This window comes from Micropterus salmoides, unplaced genomic scaffold (assembly GCF_014851395.1).
Source record: "Micropterus salmoides isolate LMB-PRFRI ecotype aquatic unplaced genomic scaffold, ASM1485139v1 Ms_hic_scaffold_1, whole genome shotgun sequence".
NCBI classification, from domain to species: Eukaryota; Metazoa; Chordata; class Actinopteri; order Centrarchiformes; family Centrarchidae; genus Micropterus; species Micropterus salmoides.
In genome coordinates this window covers 7,444,878-7,469,328 of record NW_024040040.1, presented here as the reverse complement: position 1 = coordinate 7,469,328, position 24,451 = coordinate 7,444,878, and the positions used below count along the sequence as shown (strand labels likewise).

General features: G+C 40.3%; 1 protein-coding gene across 1 annotated transcript; it reads right to left on the bottom strand.

Moving 5' to 3' along the window:
• Positions 1-1,265: 1,265 nt before the first annotated feature.
• Positions 1,266-24,451, bottom strand: arhgap1 (Rho GTPase activating protein 1). Its single transcript, XM_038716102.1, has 13 exons — positions 24,316-24,451; positions 16,213-16,453; positions 15,915-16,013; positions 15,674-15,761; positions 14,173-14,304; positions 11,941-12,027; positions 10,259-10,357; positions 9,813-9,920; positions 9,603-9,676; positions 9,404-9,481; positions 7,577-7,705; positions 7,191-7,294; positions 1,266-7,103 (listed from the first exon to the last, which is right to left on the bottom strand). Exons 2-13 carry the CDS (start codon positions 16,334-16,336, stop codon positions 6,936-6,938), a joined length of 1,290 nt encoding a protein of 429 aa, XP_038572030.1. The 5' UTR covers positions 16,337-16,453; positions 24,316-24,451; the 3' UTR covers positions 1,266-6,935.

The window sequence follows — 24,451 nt, the reverse complement described above, 5'->3', positions numbered from 1 at the left end:
ACATATATGTCTAATGCTGTCTGCTGTTAATCAAGGTAGAGAACAAGTAATCTATAAACTTAATTTCCTTTTGTAGAGCAACTTTATATTTAGATTAGAAAAATGAGCGTGTCAGGAGTTTTCCCACAGATGAACCAATGAAAGACAGCGTCTGAGGTCAGCAGCTGAATAATTTTCAGCATGTTCCAGCCTTTTTGATGGAACTGTTTAGTCTCTATGTTTTCCCAGAAATGACAAATATGTTGCCTCAAAGTGATGTCACTTTACTTTTAATACTACTTACTAGTAGTGCTACTACTAACTAATTAGTTTAAAAATCTAATTAATCATTACATTATTAAAGTATCACTAACAATACCCTCAGTTTATTGTTTAAATTACAATATTGATTTGCTTACTGAAAATAATGTGAATTTATAACCTTTCACATCTGATAAATTCACATTGAGACATTTTGCATGTCATAGAGGTAAATACATTCACATCTGGCTGAACTAATCCCCTCAAATAAGAAATAGAAATATAAAGTGTGGTGGTGAACTTGGGGGGCTTGGATTTATGACCGCTACGAGTTTATGACCCAGCAGAGATAAATGTCAGGTTATAATGTCGGCATTGTACACCTGTATGACTGTGGTTGGACTTCACAAGCCACATGGCTGCGTTTGAGCCAATCGTCATGAAGCACACTTGATGCCAGTCAGCCTATAAAGCCAACGTCAGTGTTCTGCCAATGTCCTTGACCTAAAGATGTTGGGTCAACATCAGTAAAAAGGATCCATTAATTAAATATCCTGATTTTACATTCTGCAGAAATGATTTCTTGGCTTTCCCTGTGTAATATATGTCTTAAAATTAAAACCATAGATGGAGCTGCAGCTAAGGAGCCCATAGTTGTCACCACACCACACATCAACTATACGGCCTCAGACAGGGACGCTGTGCAATACTGCAGTAATCTGCTGAGTCAGCAGCTCCCGGTCAGGCTGTGAATGCAGCAGGTGCACGTCAGGTCAGCAGGTACATGGATTACTCATTACATCTTACCTGACAAACCAGAATACTTGATATCACAAGTATACTCTGTTGCAAAAAGATAAGAAGCAGAGTCTTCCAGAACCCCCACCCGCACCCCCTCTATATCAAATTTAGAGAGTAGCTTATGATTATGATCTGATATGTTAGGATTTTTTTCGTATTGATTTATCGTGTGCGTGTATTGTGAAAATCATGTTAGTATAAAAATATGTGAGAACTCATCACAGTAAGTTTTCATTCACCATTTCTTTATTGTTTGCACACATTGATATTACAGTATTTCACCATTATATCATACATATATGAGACTAGGATCCACAACATATCAAAAGTAAAGGATGAAAAAAAAGAGATAAGAAAATAAGATCACTAAGTATCAAATAAATCTGCATGAAAACCAGATAATTTCTCCCACAGAGAAATATTGTTCACCGTCACCATGAAAACAGTTACAGTACAAAGATCCATAGATTAGACAGGGCTGTAATCGATAAGCAGAGTTGAGGAGAAACAAGTGAACAAGAGAAATTAAATAAAACAGAAATTATACTTTGTGGTAATGAGTGTAAAAATTAAAGATACTGTAAAACGGTTGGCACCTAGTCGGATTATATAGTGGAGACAGAATTTGGTTGTGTAACATTTTTACACATCTGTGACTGATCCTAGATGTACAAGGATGGTCATCATTTAAATACATTTGAGAGCGATACATTATTAATTGAATTGACTGGATATTGTAGAAATATAGAGACATATGTAGCCTTAAAATAAAAGCCAAACATAAATATGAAAGTGATGAGGCGGTTTCTCACGAGATTTGTAAATTATAATAAAAGGAGGATAAGGGCCATGCTGAAATTTAAAATAAGTCTGAGATGAATCTGATCATCCTGAGATTTAAGACAGATATGATTTGTAAAAAGTCAAAGATTAAATTTAAAAATTATCTGATTTAAATCTCACAATTTTGCATTTAATTTCAGAAATCAGATTTTAATCTGAGTAGTTACGGATTTCGTACTAATGAGGTTATATTTCTCAAGCCTGCAATCATCCATTACAGCTGAGCTGTGTTCAACAAGTCAAGTTTGGATGGAAGCTCCATTGTTCCCTTTGTGTTTTCCATTCAGCCTGTTAACGTGCCGTTTTGAACACTGTCAAACAGACAAAACACCAAAGCTTTGTTGAACGCACCTTGTGTCGTTTTAATCTATGGCAGAAGGGGCACACTGGCACTTTGATGGCTAATCACATGATCACTTGGGGGGAAACAAATAAGGCACGAGCACTCATACACACTTGCATACTATTGTTGTCAAATTAGTATCTCCAAAATGTAAATTTTGAGCTACAAAAACTGCCCTGGTTCATTATTTTGGTTGTTTTTTAAATGAGGTTTTGAATGTGTGTTTTGAGAGAATGGTTGTACAATTTTGTCAACCTAAAGAGATCATTTTTCTCTTTATGTCAAATAATAAAAATCCCCAAAAATGGAGTTACCATGTTTTTTTCACCTGACAACAATAATACACACCCACACACACACACCCAGGCACTCACAAAACACCTCAACTGACAGGAGCCCTAGTTTAAAAATGTTGAATTATATATTTAAACCCCAGCAGTTAGACATAATTTGTCTACTCAAACGTGCAGGGTCCAGCTGAGTTAGCATTTACACACAAACACACACACACACACCCATATATATTTACACACACCAATATAGCATGTCAGTTACCACGGCATTGACATGACTGGGATTTACAACAAGTAAACATTTGAGATTTTTTTGCTTTCAGCTTCAGTCAAACTACCTCTGATCTTTTGGTGCTTTTCGGTCACATAATATTAAGAATCATAGCAACATTACAACAAATATTTACCTATACTGCTAGTACTTTGGCCATTTACAAAAATAAAAGACAACTGATTCAACAGCACAGTATGGCCTCGAGTCTTTTTATGAACTGCATGATTACAGAAAGGAGACTCAACTGATCAGGGCCACGAAGGTCAAACAGGTAACTTCCAGCAAAAGCTCATATTTAACACATCATACCTGTTAACAACTATAGGTCAAAAGTACACTAAGGAATTACAAGTGATCAATACATGAAAGAAAATGAGTGAAGAACAGTCTGACATGAAATGTAGCAGGAAACTGCTAGCCTCTGAAAGCAGATTCAATTTAAACAGCCTCTTTCTTTTAGCTTGATTTAAACCCTAGTTCACAGGAAGCTGTTAGTGTGGGCAGATGATTTAGCTACAGTCTACGGGGAGCTTTAACAACGTTTCTCCAAACAAATCTAAGATTTGAGACAAGGCAGAACAAAATAAACACAATTTTGGGAAGCAGTAATGTTTTTTCTTCAGACCTATCTTGTGACGCCAACCTCCAGTTGGGAACCACTGCCTTAAGCTACATGTGTGCTGTAAATCCACTCAGAGGTGGGACAAAGATTTTGTTTTGCAAGTCACAAGTGAGCCCAAGTCAAGTCAAAGTCTTACACTTTTCGAGTCTATAAACACACACACAACTGTCATTATTTGCCTGTCTGCTGCTCTGCAATGACAAACATCTTTCTCTCCCGCTCAAGCTACCCGATTGGCTGCTATCCGATTATTTAAATGTGTATCTGTTGGCAGACAAATTAAGAACTGATCGGCTGGCGCTATTTAATAACATAATGTTTAATATTTGGGCTTAGGGAGGATACCAAAGTCATTCCAAGGCAAAAGGCTTAAGTCTAAGTCACGAGTCAAAGTCGAGATGCAAGTCTTTTTGTTTTTGTCCACACCTGTGACATAGTTTCCACATTGTCGTTTTATTATTATACTCAATGAATAATCAATACAGCCATGGAACTGTAGCAAGAAGGATAATCCACTCTGTGTGGATGTAAATAATGTATGAAGCCCCTGTGAGTTATATTTTTTTAGAACTGCACAGCTTGTTATGGATTATCCTTCACTAACAGACCAGAGGACCCCCAGAAACAATCGTACAACTTGGTCAAACTCCATTAATGGCACGGCATCAACCAAAATATAATTAAACTAAAGACATTTTTTTATATATATGTATATATATATATATATATATAAAAAAACTTGTGTCACATCAGTATTAGTACTTGTTTATGCTATATGTGGGAGGAATCTAAATAAATAAAAAGAGCTGATGCCTTCTGTAAAGGACCGGTGGAGTGAGAGCACACAGAAGCCGGACTAATCTTCACCCCATGTATGTTTTAACAAGCAGTTCAGGCCGGTTTTGGTGAGGTTGTGAAAAGAAAAAATCTATATATAAAAATATAAAAATGTGTAAAACTTTTTCAATAGAACATAATGAAATCCATCATTTAACAAAAAAGAAAACCTAGGCTAGGCCCTTGGCTATTGGCCAGCTAGCAGCACGCTTCGAGCAGGTCTGCGTCTGAACTGAAGACTGATGATCACTTTTGTTAGCAGGTTAGCATGCTGCTAACCCACATGCACTTACTATGCTAACATAAGTTAGCACAGAGGCCTGGTCTATTCTGACAGAAACTTCAATGTTGTTTGGTCAGTGCGCAACCATTAGGATTAGCACCGTGACACAAACTGAGGGATCCAGAACCCGTCCAGAAGTGATGCCACATGGCTTAACGGGATGGCCGGAGTGAATGAAAACAAATGAAAACTACCAAACACTCACTCATAGATCTACTAACAGCAGAATTTGACTTGGCTAAATCAAGACTGTCTCAATAAGCAGGGATTTTAAGACATTTTTCACTGTAGCCCGATTTTGTGATGACACTGATTAGAGTCATGTTTTTACATCTTGCCACGTCCATGACACAAAATCCACACCGGGCGCATAGAGAGCTAAGTCAACGAACCTCAATGCTTTCAGCCGACCAATAAAGGAAACACTGGAAGACATGATTGTGTTGTTGTACTGATGGAAGTAGTGTTTTTTAAAAATGTACATAAGATGAAATTTATGAAGACAACATGGAAACATGGAGGAAGTGTTATTCCCATTAACTTGGAAAATAAAGACTTGGTTGAGGTAAATAAAGGCTCTAATCACCTGCTGGACTGTTGTGCATCTTTCTGTTGTGCTTCTAAATAATAGAGCTCACTGGACGGAGAGGTGTCAGCTGTTTATCCTGTACCATTAAAAAAAACCAAAAAAAAAAACAGCTACTTTGACGATTATAATGACAATGGAATTAATTCAATTATAATGTTGTGACAGGGTAAAAAGTCCCGAGACACTATTAGCAATACAATATTAAAGTCAAATACAGTAAGGAGAGAGCCATAAACAATCATACATAAACTATGAGGATATTTAACAGTATATTATAGAGCTGAAAGTCCTCAGTCTGAAACCTAAACCGGGTCAAGCACTTATTTTATCCACATGCCCAGCTGTGTTTAGGTCCTTACTAACACTTTATGATCTGCTGGTAGAATTACACAGCCTCTACTCTCCTGCTTACTTTAATTACAGCATTTTATAGATTGTCCACAACGTTTGGAAATTAACCTGAGACTTTCATGGAGACGCAAACTCACTCCTCCACTCTCTTCATCACTCCTCGCTTTAGTTTGGGGACGTTTGGTAAATGCACTGCTGCCTTATCTGTAGTTGTTGTTTTTTTTCAATATCACCCTGCTCTCTCTGGGTCTTTCTGTGAAAGCTGGAGGTCATTTTTCTTTTCTTTTTTTTTTTTTGGCACAACATAGAAAACAGCAGAGAGACTACAGCACAGCACAGATATACAGAGAAAGACTGCGGACATCTAACTGCTATTAATCTCTCTATTGAGATAAAAGATGACAGCCAGACTGTGTTCAGGTGGGGCCTGAGACACACTTAAATACAGATATAAACACATGCAGTTAGGACTGGAGTTTTGAAGGGTTGGATGGGTGTGATGGGATGGTGGAGGAGTCAGAAATGTATTATGTGACAGAATGGCAGGTGTGAGACTAACCCTGCTTTTACACTGGGACCAACGTGATTAATAAATATTAACGTCCTGAAAGATTCACTTCCTGGTTACGTTACGGCACGTTATAGAGCACTGAAGTGTTGTTTCACATTTCACTTCAGAATTCAGTCTGTTGTGTTTTCTGATGGGGAGAAGCTGAGTGGCGCAGACATGACATGAAACCCAAAGTACTGGTCGATAAGTGGGAATATGTCAATATGTCGTTCGGTTTACTCAGCTTCAAGACAAAGTTTTGGCAAAGTTTGACAGTTTGGCAACATCGGCATATCGTCAGCGTGAGAGAATCACAGAATTTGGTGGCACAAAAAAGGGAGTGGACCTTTCAACCTTTATTTTGTTTATAACTACTACTAGACTATTAGTATGTGTCAGGTAGCTCTGTTGACTGGATAAAAGGCAAGGCTTTGACACTGCCTCCATCTACAGGGGTTAAATCTGCGCCTTTGGTCTCCACAGTCAGGTCAAAGTGACCCAGTGTGAACTTTGTGTGGGATTTTGTGCTAGAACTTGTTTATAGAGAGGTGTTTGGCTCCTGTCAAATGTATGTACCATCTCCCTCCACATCTGCGTCATGCCTGGAGTCACATGGCCAGAAGCTAGCAGCAGTCCAGACCACTTTACGTAACAGCAAGACACGCCTGATGGGCCAATCAGGATGTAAAGACTGAAGGGGAGACTAAATGAAATGCAGTTGGTCCACAGGAGCTTTTTAAAGTGCATGGAATTTTAATGGAAAAGCAGATGAAATGGTCTTGTCTAAGTGCTGTAGGCGGAGAAGTACCCTGATGAAGCTCCTGATAGAACAGGAGCAGGTGGACTAAATGCTGTAAGGGAAGGGGGGGGGTCTCAGTGGTGTTTCTGACGGGAAGAGAAAGGCGGGATTTAGGTAAAGACCAGATGCTGCTGGTCCAGCAAGATTCTGGTGAAGTTGTTGATTGGCCCAATGGCGCTGAGTGACATGGCGTTGTCCCGCCCCCAGAGCAAGTTCGGACCAAACACAACAGCCAGGTTACTGTTGGTCATCTTATTCACATCACTGTTGGCAGATACCTAAACACAAACAGGAGACTGTTGGTAACAGACCGATTTAAATGTTTTCGCAGGTATCTAGTGGGTTGTGTAGTTTATCAGCTGTACCTGTGCCAGGAATGTGATGAGGTATCGCAGTGAATCGTAGTTTTCCTCTGGCAGCGACTCTACCAGTGCCTTCATGACTTCCGCCTGGCCGTCACCGGATACAGCTGCATCACACCAAACACAAACACCATCATTTAGGACGTAGACGCTAGAGACGCAGAACATTTACATGTGCACGAGAACCCATGTTGCTGAGAGAAATCAGGTGTTAAAAAGTTTGATTTTTGTATGTATAATTATTTTAACAAAAAGGAAGGAGACTGACACTGATTCAAGAGCTTTGTTTGTAAACTGGATGTTTCTTTTGACTGAGTAGTGGTAGTTTATAGAAAAATGAGAGTTCTTTAAGTCTTAAGATAAAAATAGTAATGATTGTTTGAGCATACAGGTGAAGTTGACAATGTCATTGTAGAGCTGGTAGGTCAGCAGAGGCTCAGGTAGTTCCCTCAGGAACGTCTTCAGAATCACAGCGGCCAAGTGGACGTCTTCCAGCTCTCTGAAATTCACCGTCTCACCTACAGAACACACACACAGACATGACAATAAGAAAAGAAACTCCATCCAAAAATGTATTATTATTATAATTATTATTATTAGTAGTAGTAGAAGTAATAATAATACTAATAATACATTTTATTTCTATAGCGCTTTTCTGGACACTCAAAGACACTTTACAGGTAAAAGCAGAAGTTATGTACATTTAAAACCGATTAAAAACATAAATAGCATAATATAAAATATACAAACAGTAGATAAAAACATGTGTAAAAGCAGGTGTAAAATAACAATATTTGATGTTAAAAGCTAGTCTAAAAAGGTGGATGTGATTTGAAATAGTACATATATCAAGCATCATTATTATTATTATTATTATTATTATTAAGTCCATCATAACCAAAAATCCAGTGTGCTCATTTGTAAGGTTTATTTGCAAGGTCTTTCCTGTAAATACAATGTTGAAGGTTTACAAGAAATATGTAATTGATCGAATTTGCATATGCACATGTTAGTAATCTGCTTTGATATATGGCACACAACATTTCTTTCTGCACAGAAACTCACCATCGCCATCAACACCAGCAAATGGATTGCGTCAGAGTTGTTGTATTAGAGACCATCAAGAGGGGCGGTTGTGGCTTAGAGGTAGAACGTATCGCCCACCGCTCAAAAAATCGGCGGCAAATCACATGGACACATTAGCGGGTGTCATGCTGAAGTGTCCTTGGGCAGGATACTGAACAATTACTAAACCACATCATGTTAAAACTGACTGGTCATATTTCTGGTTTATGAAACACATCTTTAAACCCAACCGTGTAATATATTATTTACATTTTATTGATAATAATGTGAAATAATCAGCTTGTTGCAGAGTAATAAGTGTGCAATAAACGTTGATATTAACGCTGTATGTTAGGGTTTTTTTACCCCTATAGTTCGTTTGCTCGGGTCCGAATCTGTTGATGAGTTTTGTAAACTTCTCTTTGGTTTGGTTTCTTTTCAACACAAAGAAAAATCCAAGCGAACCAAAATGCATCACTACAAACCACAGGAGAACGTTCGCCAGGTGAGATGTGTCTCGAAAGAAACGAGAAAATATCTAGAGGAAGAAGTCCAGTGTTCTGGAGTAGTGCATATTTAGTGCGAGAAACATGGAGCAACAGCACATTTGGCATTTTTCTCATAACCGTGGTAATTTTCTGGGCAACATACCAGGCCGGTAGAATGTCAAATACACTTCAAGGGAAACTTCTTGAAACAACTGCACTGCTTTCATTTCATAGTTTTCACGTGACGTCACATTCCAAGGAAAACGCTCCCATGCAGGGCAAACAAGACGTTAATTTCCGCTGCCCGTCAACCAGGAAGCAAGTGATGCACTGTTACTTTGAGTTTGTTACTTTTGCGTTGCCAAAATGCTGGACGGTTGTTGTGCTTTCAGACGCACTAATCGACGAGCCTGAGATGGTGTTAGGTGAGGGATTCCCTAGAAGATAAACGTAAACATTACCACAGCCGAGCGCTGGCAGGGACCTGGCGGGTTTTAACGGCGAAAATATGGCAGCGGGTGCTGTATATGGATCGCAAGTGCCCAACACTTGCAGTTTGTGTCTATATCTATCTTTTTCTTTTGTTTTGCCCTCCAGGTCACCGCGCATGTCACGTGACTGAAAACCATGACTAGACTGGTTAAACAGGCCTGTTGATCCTACCTGAGTTGTATCTGAGCTGGACGTCCTTCACCAGAGTCACATTGGCAGACCGTCTGAAAATCCCCTCGATCTCCAAACCTGACACACACGGTGAAGAGCAACAAAACAGTTCTTAGTGAGAGAACAATTAATGAGTGAACTACAGTCAAAGCTCAGTAGTGCATAATGTTTGTGTTTCTACCGTGACAAGAAGAGTTACCTTGCTCTAACAGGAAGGTAATGGTGTCCCTCATCACCACAGGAACTGAATCACCGTCACTCCTCTGTCTGAGCCTGACACACACACAGTGTTTAGGATAACAAGCTTAGACCAAAGGTTCAATACAGCCAGCGTTATTATGAGTTGACTGGGGCTTTAATACAGCAGCATACCAAAGACAGACAGGCCAGCAGAGATTTAGAAACTTACAGTTTGAGCGGCACCCCAAACACCTGGCCCGGGAGCGGAGGGCTGTGAAGAGGAGACGTGGGAGGCTGGGCAGTCGGCTTTATTGACGCTCTCAGCTTGTTGTCGTACCTGACACAGAGACGGTGTTAGATTATCAGCTGCTGAGGATTTTGAAAGAGTAAATATAAAAGTAAACTAATTGTTCCTGAAGGAGAGTAAATGTGTTTAGGTTCAGATCATTTCTGGGTGGAAACGCATTATAGCAGGACAGAGGGGTAAAAATACAAATAATGAATGTAATACAACCAATACTTTTGCCACCGGAACATGTTAAAATGCAAGCAGGGTGTGCAAAATGGCAACAGTAGAATGCAACAGTAGAATGCAGTGGGAAATCAAAAGCAAATATCCATTGTGCATAATTTCAAAGTGGATTTTCTGGAACATAATCTGGAATCCGCTCTTACTCTTTGACACGGGCAGGAATGATGAGCTGCTCACACTTCACCACGTCTTCCAGTTCACTCAGATAGCTCACGTAGTTGATCTTCCTGCCAAACTTAAAACTACAAAGAGATAGACACAAAATTCAGCTTCTGTTATAGTATTGTTTGCTGCATTCACATTGTCAAACTATTACCCCACTAACAAACGTTATTACCAAGCTGTTATGTAAAGCGCTACCAACTTTTGAATGTGAGGCATGCTAACTTTAGCTTTTACTGTTAGCTGGAGTACCGCGTCACCTGAGTCAGTCTGTGCCGAGAGAAGAGGAGGTTACTTTCCAGTATCAAATCTTTGTGACAAGCATATGTAACTTATAGCAACTGAAAACCCAGTATGACATATCCAAAGACACAGATGTGCCAGTGGTGTTGTAGTTTTCCACAGCTGCCACTAGATGTTACTAGAGCCATGTCTTAAGGAATAAGGGATTTCATCAGTTATGTTAATTTACCCCCCAATCAATTTGAAATAAGTGTTCCTCATTTAATTTAAAGGCTTCATTAGAGAGAGGGTACAAACTTCTTGCAAACCACAGGATATCAAATATCATGTAAAAGTACTCACACCACTGTACATTTATCTCGGAAACATTAACCAAATGGACCAAGTACTACTGGTTTGCTTATCAGTGTTGCTCTGTGAGAAGTACAGTGCTGACACTGGAAACAGCAGGATTTTCCCACGAAGGACTAATTTGACCACAAAGCCCCACTGTGCCTCTCTCACAGTGACCGTTTTTATATCAGGTAGCACCCAAATGTCCAGCTTAACATAATTTGTGTCACACGTAGCAATTATCAATGGCCAACCACCTTTTGTTGAAAGATAAGGGGCTTGAAGAAGGGCTGGACAATCCCATGAAATTTGGGAATCCAATACCAAGTCATATCAGGGCCAGAAAGACCAGTATGGATGTACTTTTTATTATTAAAAGCACCTAATGTACTATCTTGTTTACTGAGTTTAATGCATCATTAATATGCTTCAGAATGCATTCACCACTGAGTGCTTTTGTTTTTACTATTCTCTGTTAATTACTTCATCACATGCAAGTTTTTAACGGTAAATAAATGTGGGAACACTATGAACTGACGAGGTGATAAGTGCGTGCATGCACACAACAGCAGCAGAGAAGCACTCTCATGTCATCCAATCCGAGCAACACGGGTTTCCATCCTCTACAAGACTTAGTATCTGTGGCATCTATTACACAAAGTATTCAATTCTGTCCCTCAAGACCTTTTTGCTAACTAATAAAACTGTTTAATATAAACGCCATTTAACCAGAAATTAATGATAATGTACAACAGCTTGTGTTTTGTATGTCCTAAATACCAATCCTGGAAAAGTCTGCTCACAAACCGATTTCTAAGCAAACACACCTACTGGGCCCATTTCATTAAAAGTAATTTTACCCTAGTTGGACTTTTGCAGAACGTGAAGATGAAAGATGAATTTAGGTGTGAAAATGCAAAGTTTTATTCAGCTAGTCATATTGTTCAGAGAACACACAACGTATACAACAACAATAATGGCTTATATTCTAAAAGCGTCAAGAAAACCTGGTTAAAATGTAGAAATGTCACATTAAATTATAGATAAATAAGGTGTACCACGTACAGTAATTTTACAAAAAACTAACCTGATGATCGGTTTGAAGAGGATCAGCAGAGTCTTGATGAACATGGTGGGGTGGACGATATACAGAGCCTTGATGTTCTTCTTGTACCTGAAACCACATGCAGATGATTAGTCTGTCGGCTGATTATTCCGGAGGCCGATGTGTCATCCGAAATGACAGCAGATCTAATCTAAAACATTGACTGGCTAGTGTTAAATAAATATTGTTATACTGTGGAGAATAATGCAGCTGAATCACATCACTTTAGACAAACTGTACCCCGCTCTACAAATAAATCTACAGCAGAACCCAATGTATTTTTCTGTTTCATTCATTAATAAAACCTCCATCTAAAACAGCGCGGCCATTACTACCTAAATAACATGTATATTAGATTGTAATGTGCATGCAATAATCAAATTATATATTTGTTTTTAGATGTCTAAGATTTTAGTGTCATTAACTTAAAAAAGAAAATCAAAAAGCAAGTTTACGTTTCTTCTAAAAGCATTTTGAACACTCCCACACAGGGAGGGTGCAGTGGACAAGGAGGTCAAGGCAAAAGAAAGTCCTGAGTATACTGAATTTTTGTTCTTACATTAATAACTCATTCATATAAGGAGACATGACTGTCATGACATGTCAAGTGGACTGATAATCCCCATAGATACTCAATTAATCAGTCTTAGTGCTCTATTTTAATCAAGCAAGAGCAACTATACCAAGTACCAAGTGACAAAATGTATCTTGGGCGCATGGACTGTGGGCGTATCCACCTGCTATTTCAGTTCATGTGTACACAAAAGCTGGGTGAAGTGGGTTATAAATCAGAGGGTGTGGTGATTAATAAATACACTCTCTGCCGGTCACATAACTAGTCTCATTGCTCTGAAACAGCTGACTCAATCACAAAAAGGAATGAGAACAACAGTTCAAAAATTAGGACACTGCCTCTCCAGGAAATCATCTGAAGAGTGCAGAGTAGCAAAACATGACCAGACGGGAACAAAAAAGGCAGATGGGGTCAGTGTTTTTAACAGTACAATGATTATAAATACTAATAAAATAGTTTGGTGAAGCAGTTCAAATGATCGCATCACTCTATTTCATCACACATTACATTGTAAATGGTTACATCATATCTTAAAATGAAAACGTCAGCATTTGCTTTTTATATTCCAACAATTTAACATGAACAGCTAAATTTAGTTTTTGTTTCGCAGTATTAATCAGCTCTGGTACTCTGACGTCTCCCGCATAAATAATCAGAATACAGGATTATACCCGACCAGTCCGACGTGTGTTTAGGTGTGTGTTGTCATCCTGTAGCAACGTGTCATTTGCATGTGATTTAATAAAGGTAAAAACAGCGGGCGGCCGCGTGTAATAGCGCTGCACTGCAGAGGATGCGGAATTATCAACACGTCTAATGTTTCTACGTCTAACGTGTAATATGTCTAATGAATTGAAGAAGAAGCTTTTCACAGAGTATAAAGCAGCTGCGGACAACAGACATTAACACATAAATCCAGACTGCTTAGCTGGCGTTCCTGCTTTAACCACATTAAACGCAGTCCCCTCCAGGATTTCTCAATCGCAACTCTTCACACAAATTCAACAAATCCTCCTTTTCTGCAAATTTGACATGTCATCGCCTTGTTCCTCAAAACATTGTCATACGTCACCTCCTTAGAAGAAGCAGCAGACGTGTGTGACACCAACGTCTCACATTTGCCTACAAAAGTAACAGCAAAGGGCCGCGAAGAACAGGATCCAGATCTCCTTTACGAGAGCGGTGGTAAACTGTTTTGCAAAACGTGCGGCATTGTGGTGAGGACAAAAAAAAAAGGAAATCGTCTATTGGCAAACACTTCGCCAACATATAACATACGCGGAGAGTGGCAGAAACGCATGGAGGACGTCAGACGAGACGAATCACTGTGACACAGGCTGTTGCATCCCGGTCAGCTAAAAAGGAAGCTGAAAGAATCAAGGTAAGCTGGTTTAAATATGTAGGGTTAGGATTAGGCCCGTGAAATCCTGGAGGGACTGCTTTTGATGACAATTTAAACCTCCCACTTCTTTGATCCTCTACTCCCACCTGTGATCCGTGCGCACCAAAATACCACACAGGTCAGGACTTCAAACCGGTCAGGAAATACAAAAACGGTCAAAGCGATGACTGCACTGTTTGTTTTAAACCGGCCTAAGTGAAGATTTCAGGTCTGATAGGATGATCAGTATTGAGCTTACTTTCTGTCAAACTCCCTGTACGCGTCTCGTAGCCAGCTGAGAGATGGTTTGTTTTCACTGGTCAGCCCGTGATGGAAATAGATCAGAGTGTAGTCACTTTCCACATACTGATCCAGTGTTCCTTTAAGGTACCTGAAAAAAAACATCAAACAAACTCATTTTCGTTTAAATAGACCATTGTGGTGTGTATATCCACTGGACTCCATGTTCTGATCCAGGTTTACAGAGGAACCACATTTATACCAACCATCTTAGTGATTCAGCATGTTAGAGCAGCTGTCAGGCCATATGGTGAAAAACATTTTGTTTCCTTTGTTGAAATACATTTAAAAACAGACAAAACCCAAACCCAATATAGTTCCCTTTTGAGACCTCTGAGAAACATCCCCTGCTTCATACTGAGCCATACGGATGTCTCCTGGTGAGCCTAAGACAGAGACAACGTAACCACAGTATCCCAGGTTTGATTGCAACCAATGCAGAAATGCATTTGAAGGTAGAGTCAAAGTAAACACGGACTCTGAATCCAGCACAACACTTCACAATACTTTGCAGCTGCCTCTTAGCACCACTTAATTTCCCAGTGGATGGCTTGTTCCCACCCACAGAGCTATCAACACACAAGCAGGAACATTTACAAAGCACACAATAGATACACAAGATGTAAGTGCAATACAAAGTGTCACAGCATGCGATAGAAATGTCATTCCCATGTTTCATATTTCAACAACAAGACTACAAGTGCGTTAGCAGCTCCTAGAGATGTGAAAAAATGCTGCATGGAAGAAAAAAAACAGACTGAATTTGATTGTTTCAAGTAGCCAGGTTAAAACGTTGAATTTGTGGGGTGATGATTACATATTTCTGTGGTCAAACTATTTCTATACTATTCATTTTACTATATAACATTTTGCCCATGAATGTGCTCATTAGATTTCGAGGCAATCTGCTCCTTAGATGTTGATTTCTCTTGTGTACAAATGTAAAATGTTGACCGGCACTAGAGAGAGTCATCTGAGGAGCATGTTCATCTACAGCTAAATTAACGAAAGTGCTGCCTTTTCATTTCAAGACACCAAGCACCAAAAGAGACTTCTTCTGGGAAACAGGAATATGTACAAACATTGCATGACAATTTGGTGAACAGTATCGTGACTGACTGACCATCCACAGCTCCCACGGATTGTGGGATAAAAAATTATTCTCAACTACAGCGCCTACTCAACTAAAGTGGACAGTTTGTTCTGCTTAGAAAATGACTCACTGACTGTTGTTGTTCGGTAATAAAAAAAAATCCTGCTCTGCTAGGACTCGATCAGTAAGTTCATTCTCACTCAAGGACCTCAGCATAACTTAGCCTGAATAGGCAATAAAATGTAGAAATGTAAATATTACACACACTTGGATGAGGAACCACTGTGGGGAGTGTTCTTCTCTTCTAAATAGAGAACATGTTGCCCTCTCAGTAAATGCTATTTCTCCTTAAATCATTAGTACTTACATCAGAAGCTTGTGATGGTCCAGCTGGTGGTGTGGAGGCATCCTGCAGGCATTAAACACGATCACCTTCCTGCCAAAGTTATCATCACCTGCAGACACACACAAACAGACAAGCAAGGATTCACCATTTTCTCTATTAAAATGGATTACTTTGATTAAATAAATATGCTCCTACTCTTGACAAGTAGTCAAGTTTAGTTTAAGAGAGAAGACAAACAGAGGTTTGCGATTGGGGGACTGACCTGCCACTTCAATAATCTGGTGCCTGGCAATGTCATAGAAGGGATGGTCCCAGGGCAGGTGGGGAGAGTCAGCGTCGAAGCGCTGGGAGAGGTCCGTCTCTGAAATAAACACACATATGCATGCCAATTTCATGTCTGTTTCACATCCAGCAGTGACATCACAGGGTCCTGGAGTACACCTGTACATCACTGCACCACGGTGAGAAGTTATGGGGAAGGGTTGGACCGACCCCTCACAAGTCTAGATGTTCACATGTGTGACTTTTAGTGCGAGTGTGTCCTTAAAAATCCCTCTCACCTGACTTGCAGAGTGTAGTCTCATCAGCGGGCCACTGCTGGTCCTCTATCGTGGCCAGCTTCAGCTGTTCCAACTGTGCCGTCGCAGGCTCTTCACCCAAATCCACCAGCAGCTCCGAAGACATCACACACACACGGCAGGAACGGCGCTACACGCACACACTCACACAAACTAGCACAATGATGTCTCGGACACCCACATACACACACACACAGACTTCCAGAGAGCAGCAGCCAGCGTCCTGTAAGGGAAGGAGACACTTCAGGTCAGCTGGGTTTCAAAACATTTCAACTACTGCTGAAACTATAGACAGATTTTTACAATTCATTAGAGAAAACTGGTTCCTGCTTTATAAAGCCTTGTTTTGATCACGTTCGACCCTGTTTAAGTTTTTAACGCTGTTAATACAAACACTTTCTGCATCTGCCTCAAAATAAAAACCCTCTCGCGTTTCAGTGGACAGAAACCCTTCATTCGTCAACAAGGCGTTTATTGTGAAACATCTGCAGGAACGTCTGTGGAAAACTCATCATTCATCGGCTCTTATTATGTTATCATCAGGGGCACGTGCAACACTAAGTGCATCACTGTTCAACTGCACTTCAGTTAGTCGGTGAGCGAACGCATCACCGGTCAAATGCACTTCTGCAGGTGCAGCAGTAAGTGAACACATCACCATTCATCCGGCCATGCTCAGTGCTAATTCAGCTGGGTAGTACGTTCATTCTGTTGCTGGTATTTGGTCATAACCTTATCGTGTTGCGTGATGTAATGCACTGAATGTTGGCTATTGTTCATTACTGTACTATTTATTGACAAGCCAGCACACCGAGGGATCTCTTGATCCTCCTTTTGAGTCACTACTAAAAAAGAGCGAAGAACAGTACTAGAATAGCAGAGTAGAAAGGAATGTGAGAGAACAGCAAATACCGGTCGAGGCAGACGGCCGCCCACCCTGAGTTAAGGTACTGCTCGAGGTATGTTCTAGACCTGCTCTATATGAAAAGTGCGATGAGATAACTTCTGTTATGAATTGGTGCTGTATAAAGAAAATTTTACTGAACCCCCTTCAGTGAACACTTGTCACAGCAAAATGGAAACTGCTGAATATGTTACATAAACACAACACTTGTTATGTCAGATAAAGGGGAAAAGAGAGACAGGGAGGGAGGGAGGGAGACATTAGAAAAACCAGGAAATAACCCGAGGGTCACTGCATATTCATGAGACTAATTAGCTTAATGGTTTACAGCAAAGACAAAAGCAACACTGAGGGACGACCTTGTTGTAAATCAAAAGGTGTTTATACCTGAACCCAGCTGTCAAACTCAAAGCAGTGGAGGGAAAAGCTGACCGTCATCATTTAAATACGGAGAGAACAGAGCACATGTTCAGAGAGTCCCTCCTGGAAGACGTTCAGTTTTTCACGTGAAAAGTGGCAGATATAGCTGTGTAACATATGAAAAAAGAGCGCGCTGAGAGAGAGGAGCTCAAACCGTGGCTCGTTTCTCACCTCCGCATTGCCGGCCAGTCACGGCATGAAGCGGGTCTTATCGTCACTTTCACAAGGTCCAGAAAGGGTGGGACACAGCCACCTCCCTTATCTGATGTTGGAAAGATGTCGGGGGAGAGGGTTTCTGAAGCTATTTGTAGGCTACATGTAGGTACTGACCTCCTTTTGTTAAGTGTTTTTTTTGTCAGTACCTACATAGCCTCCTTTTGTTGTGTTTTTTTTGGAGACAACTCATTTAATTAAACTTTGACTCAACCTGAATTCAGTTGTCCTTACCACCTTAATTTAACCCAAATACCTTGTTACTGCCCTACCCTAACGAGCTGGGTTGTAACACTTAAACTTGCAATTTGTTTTTTGACCCGTGACAGCTACCACAGCTTCTTGCAACAAATGCATCTCTTGCTTCTGACTGGGTGGGGCCAAACAAAATAAGCCCCATTAATGTCGGAGTAAATAAAGTGAAAACTGGCTTATATATATATATATATATATATATAACAGGCTGGTGAAGGACCATCACTGATAGGAAAGCACCATAGAGATGCACCGATCAATCGGCCTGTGACCAGGATCGGCAGTTTCCAGCTTGATCGGTCATGACCGATGACTGAGGCCAATCAATCTCAGATATCCGATCCTGTGCCGGTCAAATTTACATGCATGCTGTGATGGTCATGCACACTTGGCAACGACCGTTGTCACAGCCACACACACACACACACACACGCCAAGACATGTTGCCCATGTGGAAGTTATTCACCGTGCGTGAATAAAAGCCAAAGCTCGTAATTTGTAATACCTGAAAGACCAAAATAAGCAGTGTTTCCCATTCATGAACTTTACTTGGGCGGACTGCCAACGTATAATAGCATTGAATATCAAAGAGCTAATCTGTCAGGTTATATTTTGGGAAACACATATTTCCATCTGATTAATTGCTGGGGACGTAAGAATATGAAGATATTGCAATTGCGATATGATTTGTGGGAAATTATAACATTTAAATCATTATTCTCATTGGAAAATATATTAAAATGAATTGTGGTGTGATTTGTGATGTTTTCTTAAGCCTCTAACAATACGATGTGTAGCCCTGCAGCACAACAGTATTAAATGTCATTTAAAATGGCATTTTCACACACATATTACCTTTACTAAATGCTACAATTTATTTATTTATTTTTTAATAAAATTTTGATTAATTGATATCAATTTAGAGTTGGAACAAGCAGATAAAAATAAATTAACGTTACTATCATAAACCCTGTTTAGGGTTGCACAAAAAATGTGATATTATATAGGTATGTATTGATCATGAATGCCTTGATATCAATATTCATTTTGATATTCTTAATTACATGTAAAAACTCAAAAGTTATGGGAAAACGGATCAAAATAGATGTATAACCTGGTGTATAAATGAGGTTTTATTACAACAAGAGGTTTATGTCATGTGGTACTGGTATGACATGGATACATAAAGACCATGTCTACACAACAGGACATAAGATAATAAGAAAATTGTATCAGAAACGGGGCCCACCAACTCAGGCTCCAGATTACAGAGGCTACAGATTACGTTTGGTTGCATTGCCTCTTATGCGGTGTATCAACAGTTTGTGCAACATCTGTTGGCTTAAAGCAAAAGTCCTTCCAACCGAGAAGGCTTTCTTTTTGGCCACTAACGTTTTCTCTTCAAATCCCCTCGCTCCTCTGACTCGTTTCACTCTCTCTTCACTCACACGCTGTCGAAGTGGGCACACGTGTCACGTGGTATGCCCCGTAGGGTATGTTGGTGTAGCGGCCCTCGCACTCAGATGTGACAGGAAAACTGGCCGCTGAAACATGATCATTATAAAAGCAGTTTCAAGCGGGCTCTAAATCGAACAAAACAAGAAATATTGCATACTTTCCGTGACATTTTTGAATAGATATTGTGCAACGTGATACCGCGATAACCTCATCACAGATTACAGGGAGTTTAAAAACATGAGCTGGGAGGAAAATTTGACATTTTGACTGAGTGAAAAGTGATCTGACTTCTGCAGCGCAACATCATCAAAGTGAGACCGTGACACAAAAATTCAGCAGCAACATAATGTCTTTATATAGAGCTAAGTCTATGTTTCTTTACATACAGCACGTGTGGTGTTGGCCACAGTGAAACTATCCATCTGAGGGCTGATAACACAGCCCTCTCTCTCTCTGTGTTGCAGCTCGGGTGAGATGACTCTAGTTTACATTCAAATCCTCCCTCCAGCAGCTCCAACAACTGGAGAACTCAGTGAGCTTGAGCCAAAAGCATAATTTAACCGCTTCAAAATTAATGACTGCTTGTCTCTTCCTCTTCTCACATATTAACTCTCTCTCTCCCTTTATTCTGTACTAACACTTCCTCTTATCTCCCAACCCCCACTTATTTACCCTGCTTTCTTTCTCTCTCTCACACACACACACTCTGTTCTCTCTCAGCTGTGTGATTTTATGCTAGCTGACAGCATGTTGCTTTAAATAAATATTGCTACTAACCAACAGACACGGTCGGCCTATTGATGCTGACCAACCACACACATACTAAGATAATGAAAAACCACTGTTAGCACACAGTCAGCATGTTTTTCAGCAACCAAAACGCTGTCAGGGAGGACAGGGAGGGTAGATTTTTGGACGACGTGGACAACAACAGGTTCCTCTTTTCTTGCTTTGTGTCTTCCTGAACCCTTCTCCATTGTGCTCATGTATTAGGTCAGCCAGTATGGGTCACAGCAGAAGGCGGAGGGCACACCGCCGGACTGTGAGGTCATCGGTGGACATGATTTAGCTCTACAGTTAAATGTTAAAAACTGAAACCAGCAGCACATTCCTCTTTTAAGAAGCTTTGCGGGACACAATCGGATGACTAGTGTGTGATTGATTGTATGAAGGACTATAAACAATGAGTCAATCAGTCATAAGGCTGAAGCCGGGTCCAAAATTAACTTTTAATTAATTAGAACTAGCCCACCGCAACAGTCTACACTTCAAGGTACTGTTAACATTTAATGTAGCATAAGGCAAGGCTTAATTCTTAGTGGTAAATGTGTACACGTTAGTTGTTACTGTTCTACGACTGGTTAGTCCGTGAGTTTGGATTGTAAAGTTAGAGCGATGAGTTACTCAGCTGATCCCAGTACCGAGGGGCGCCAAGCAAAAGTATTTCTTATCCAAATACTCAATGAATCGTTGAAAGAATCTGTAGAACACTTGATTACTAAAATAATCGATAGCTGGCTGCAGGCGTAAAAGGCTGACCAAATCATTATTACATGGTCACAACGCTGTCAACACAAAATCAACATTAATCCAGGTTATTGACAACCATCTGCTCGGCAAGCTTAGATGCAACAGAAAGTATTTCTTAACGTTCCTGCCAGAGGCTTACAACATCGTTTTGTAAAAGCTCTGTCTTACTGTTCCTGTTACAACAGAATTAAAAACAAGAGAAATGCACTGCTTTTATCATCATCATGTCAAAAGATAATTTCCATGACACCTGAGCAAACGGCGTCCAATGAAGCCTATTTGTTTTGGCTTAAAAAAAACAGAGAAAAAGCTAATAAGTGGACCTTTTGGTAGGATAACTACTATTTCCAAAGGTAAAAATAATGAAAATTGATGCTTTGTGAACAGTTTTTTGTTGATGACTAAGAAATCTAGACGTTATGACTTTCAACACTGCCAAAAATACAGACGTTCCTCTTTCTATAAAGCTGATACTGATGCTGTATTGAGCTGATGTAATGTAGTGTATGCCCTTAACGTAGGCAGGCGACACTGCCAGAACTCACTACGCCCACCAGAAGGAGTGACTCGATGGCGTCTGCGAGTGGTTGGATAATGCTACAGGACTAGTAAAGAAACATGCCACTGCCCCTGTTTGGCAGTATTTAATAATGTCATATACCCCAGTGAAATGTCATGAAGCCTACAGACAGCCTGTTTGCTTCCTCGAGTATTTACTACAGTGGAGCAGCGCAGCTTCCAGTGTGCTCAGGCCTGACCCACCCGGACTGCAACACCTGTCTCGAGGTGTTAATGTTTGTGGGTCATGTTGCAATACCGCCTTGCACACGCACACGCAGCCAATTTGCAGATACGAGCGGTTTACCCAAGGATGCAGTCATAACAGCACTCCTTCATTTCTCTCCTCTATCACAGCACTGCAGAGCAGCAGAGGAAAGCAGCTTAGTGAAAATGTTCTCCAGGGGGTTGGGAAGTGGTTACTGAAGGAAAAAGGGCAGGAATACTATACTGCAGACAAAAACCTCCTTCACATTTTGAAGTTCCACCCTCACTTGTGTTGTTCTTTTGAGGAGCTGAAGCGCTTCTGGGCAGATTCACAGACCAGGGACACTAGTTTTTATGTTTGGTTACTGATTCGCTAACAAAGACGCGACACTTGAGGACAAAGACTACTGTCTCAAACAACAGCTGCTTCTGATGCCTTCTCTTGAGGGCTTATGACACTGCTGCTCATACGGCTCAAACTGGAAACTCCCCTCTCTGCGCTCCTCCTCACTGAATCAACAATGCTACAGCTGGAGCATGAAGGGGAGAATTCACATGTTCAGACCGGTTCAGACCGACGACCGGAGAATTTGGTAATTTAAAGTCTGCCATCGTCATGACACAACAGCAGGTGTGACTTGTCCTTTCAGTGAAAATGAATACAAAAATGGTCATTCCCATTAGTAATCATGAATCATATCACAAATCGTAATCTCTGTCAAAATAATTGCAATATGATTTTTTTTCGTGCAGAGCTAGAATGGAAGTCGCATCCCATATTTGCCTCAGAGTGCAGAACCCATGGTCCACTGTGGTTCTCCTTGGCAGCATCCAGTGAGGAGGGACCTCCTGTGCCAGCAGGACGGGAGGGTTTGGCATCTATGTCCAAGTCTCCTTCAACTATAGCGATTGAGAGGGATAGGCCTCTCTTAACTGACCTTGAGCCTTTGCAGGATAGCGTGTCGATACTGCTTGGGATGCTAGGACACGGGATTAGTATAATTCTCCTGCCCTCTGCAGAAGATACTGCAGTATATTTTGGAAGCTGACAAGACTGCCACAACCCTAAAGGTTCATGTGGCTGCTTTAAACCATGTCCAATTTGTGCTGAAAATTAGACCAGACCCAAGTTTTGATTAGTTATAACCGATAAAATATTAAATGCTGATCAGTGTGAAACCTTCTTTTGGTGTTGCCCACAGACGAGCTCAGTTCCTGCTCTCCATTGGCTACAACAGGGAATGCAAGACAGCAAGATGCAAGGCTAGCAGAGACAGTGTGTCAGCAGAGTTGTAATAGCCACAAAGTAACACACATGCATGCATTCACTAAAAACACTGCAACCACCACGACACTGCTTCCGTTGAGATGGAAAATGAGGGCTTATCACTTGCATCTGTGCGGTCAACTACACTCTACATTTTAATTTTTGGTGGATGTTTATTAGATTAGTCTAAAATTGACTGGAATAGATTCCAGTCAATTTTAGACTCGACATGTTTACATTTGACTACATTTCCAATTCATTCATTCATTCATTATTTTTCCACCAGAACTTCACCCCAGGCAATGTCGACAATTTCATTTTCAAAAACTTTTGTTTTTCTGTAATTTAAATTCAAAAACACCATTTGAGCAGAAATATTCTGTAATTTGAGCATCATTATTTTTTTAATCCTTTTTAACCTGGGTAGTTTTAAGAGCTGTTTTCTCTCTGCCCAGGTTCAACCACCGTCTCCTCTGTGGGCCAGGAAGCACTTTAAGGGCTGAGGGCCTTGCTCTATGGCACAACCCAGCCACATTGCTGCTTCTCTAATCTTTACATTATCTGCATAACTTCCTGTTATGAAATGTTTCTGGTCACATTTTTTATGTATGCATTTATAGTATATATATATATATAAATGGGATTTAATGTGTACAAACATTTCAAGAGGAACCTTCTGAATATGTACAAGTTGATATATAAATTATGTTTAGGGTTGGGGAGAAAATATGCAAAGGACAAGAAAGCATTGACACATTAAGCTGCCAGCTCTCTCCATGCAGGAGGCAGTATTAATAATCTAGCTATTGATATGTCCTGTCTGATAAAAGCAACAAGTGATCCGCCAGGTAATTGAGTTCCTTTACTTTAAAAAAGATAGAAAGAAAGGCATTTAAGCGACCTTAGCTGTTGTTTATAAACGCCAAACAAGCTAACGTAGTTAGCAACATTAGCTGATAAATGTTTTCAAAGCTGGTTCATTTATCAGTATGTCTGCATACAGATTACACAGACGACGTTTTATACGACCTATGCTTTGTGGAAATTCATTCACAAAGACAGAGACAGAAGTTACGCATAGCTAAACAGCCATATCTTCGCAGAATAACACAACAAATCAATATTACCACAGCAAATTAGCCCCGTGTTACTGTAACGTTACGACTGAGCGCGCACGACTAAAAAACGCCTCACGCCGTCATCGTGCCTCTGTCTTGATTGTTGAGTTTAATATAACAACACCGAAGAACAGCACAGTTAAACGTGTATTTACCGTATTTGTGCAGATGCGTCTGTAGAGTCACCCGACGGGCTTTGTGGCGTCTGTTGTCGCCGTAGACTTCAGCGCTGTTGACAGCAACAATCTGCGTTAACACCTCTTCCGGTTTATTATTTTCAAAATAAGCGAA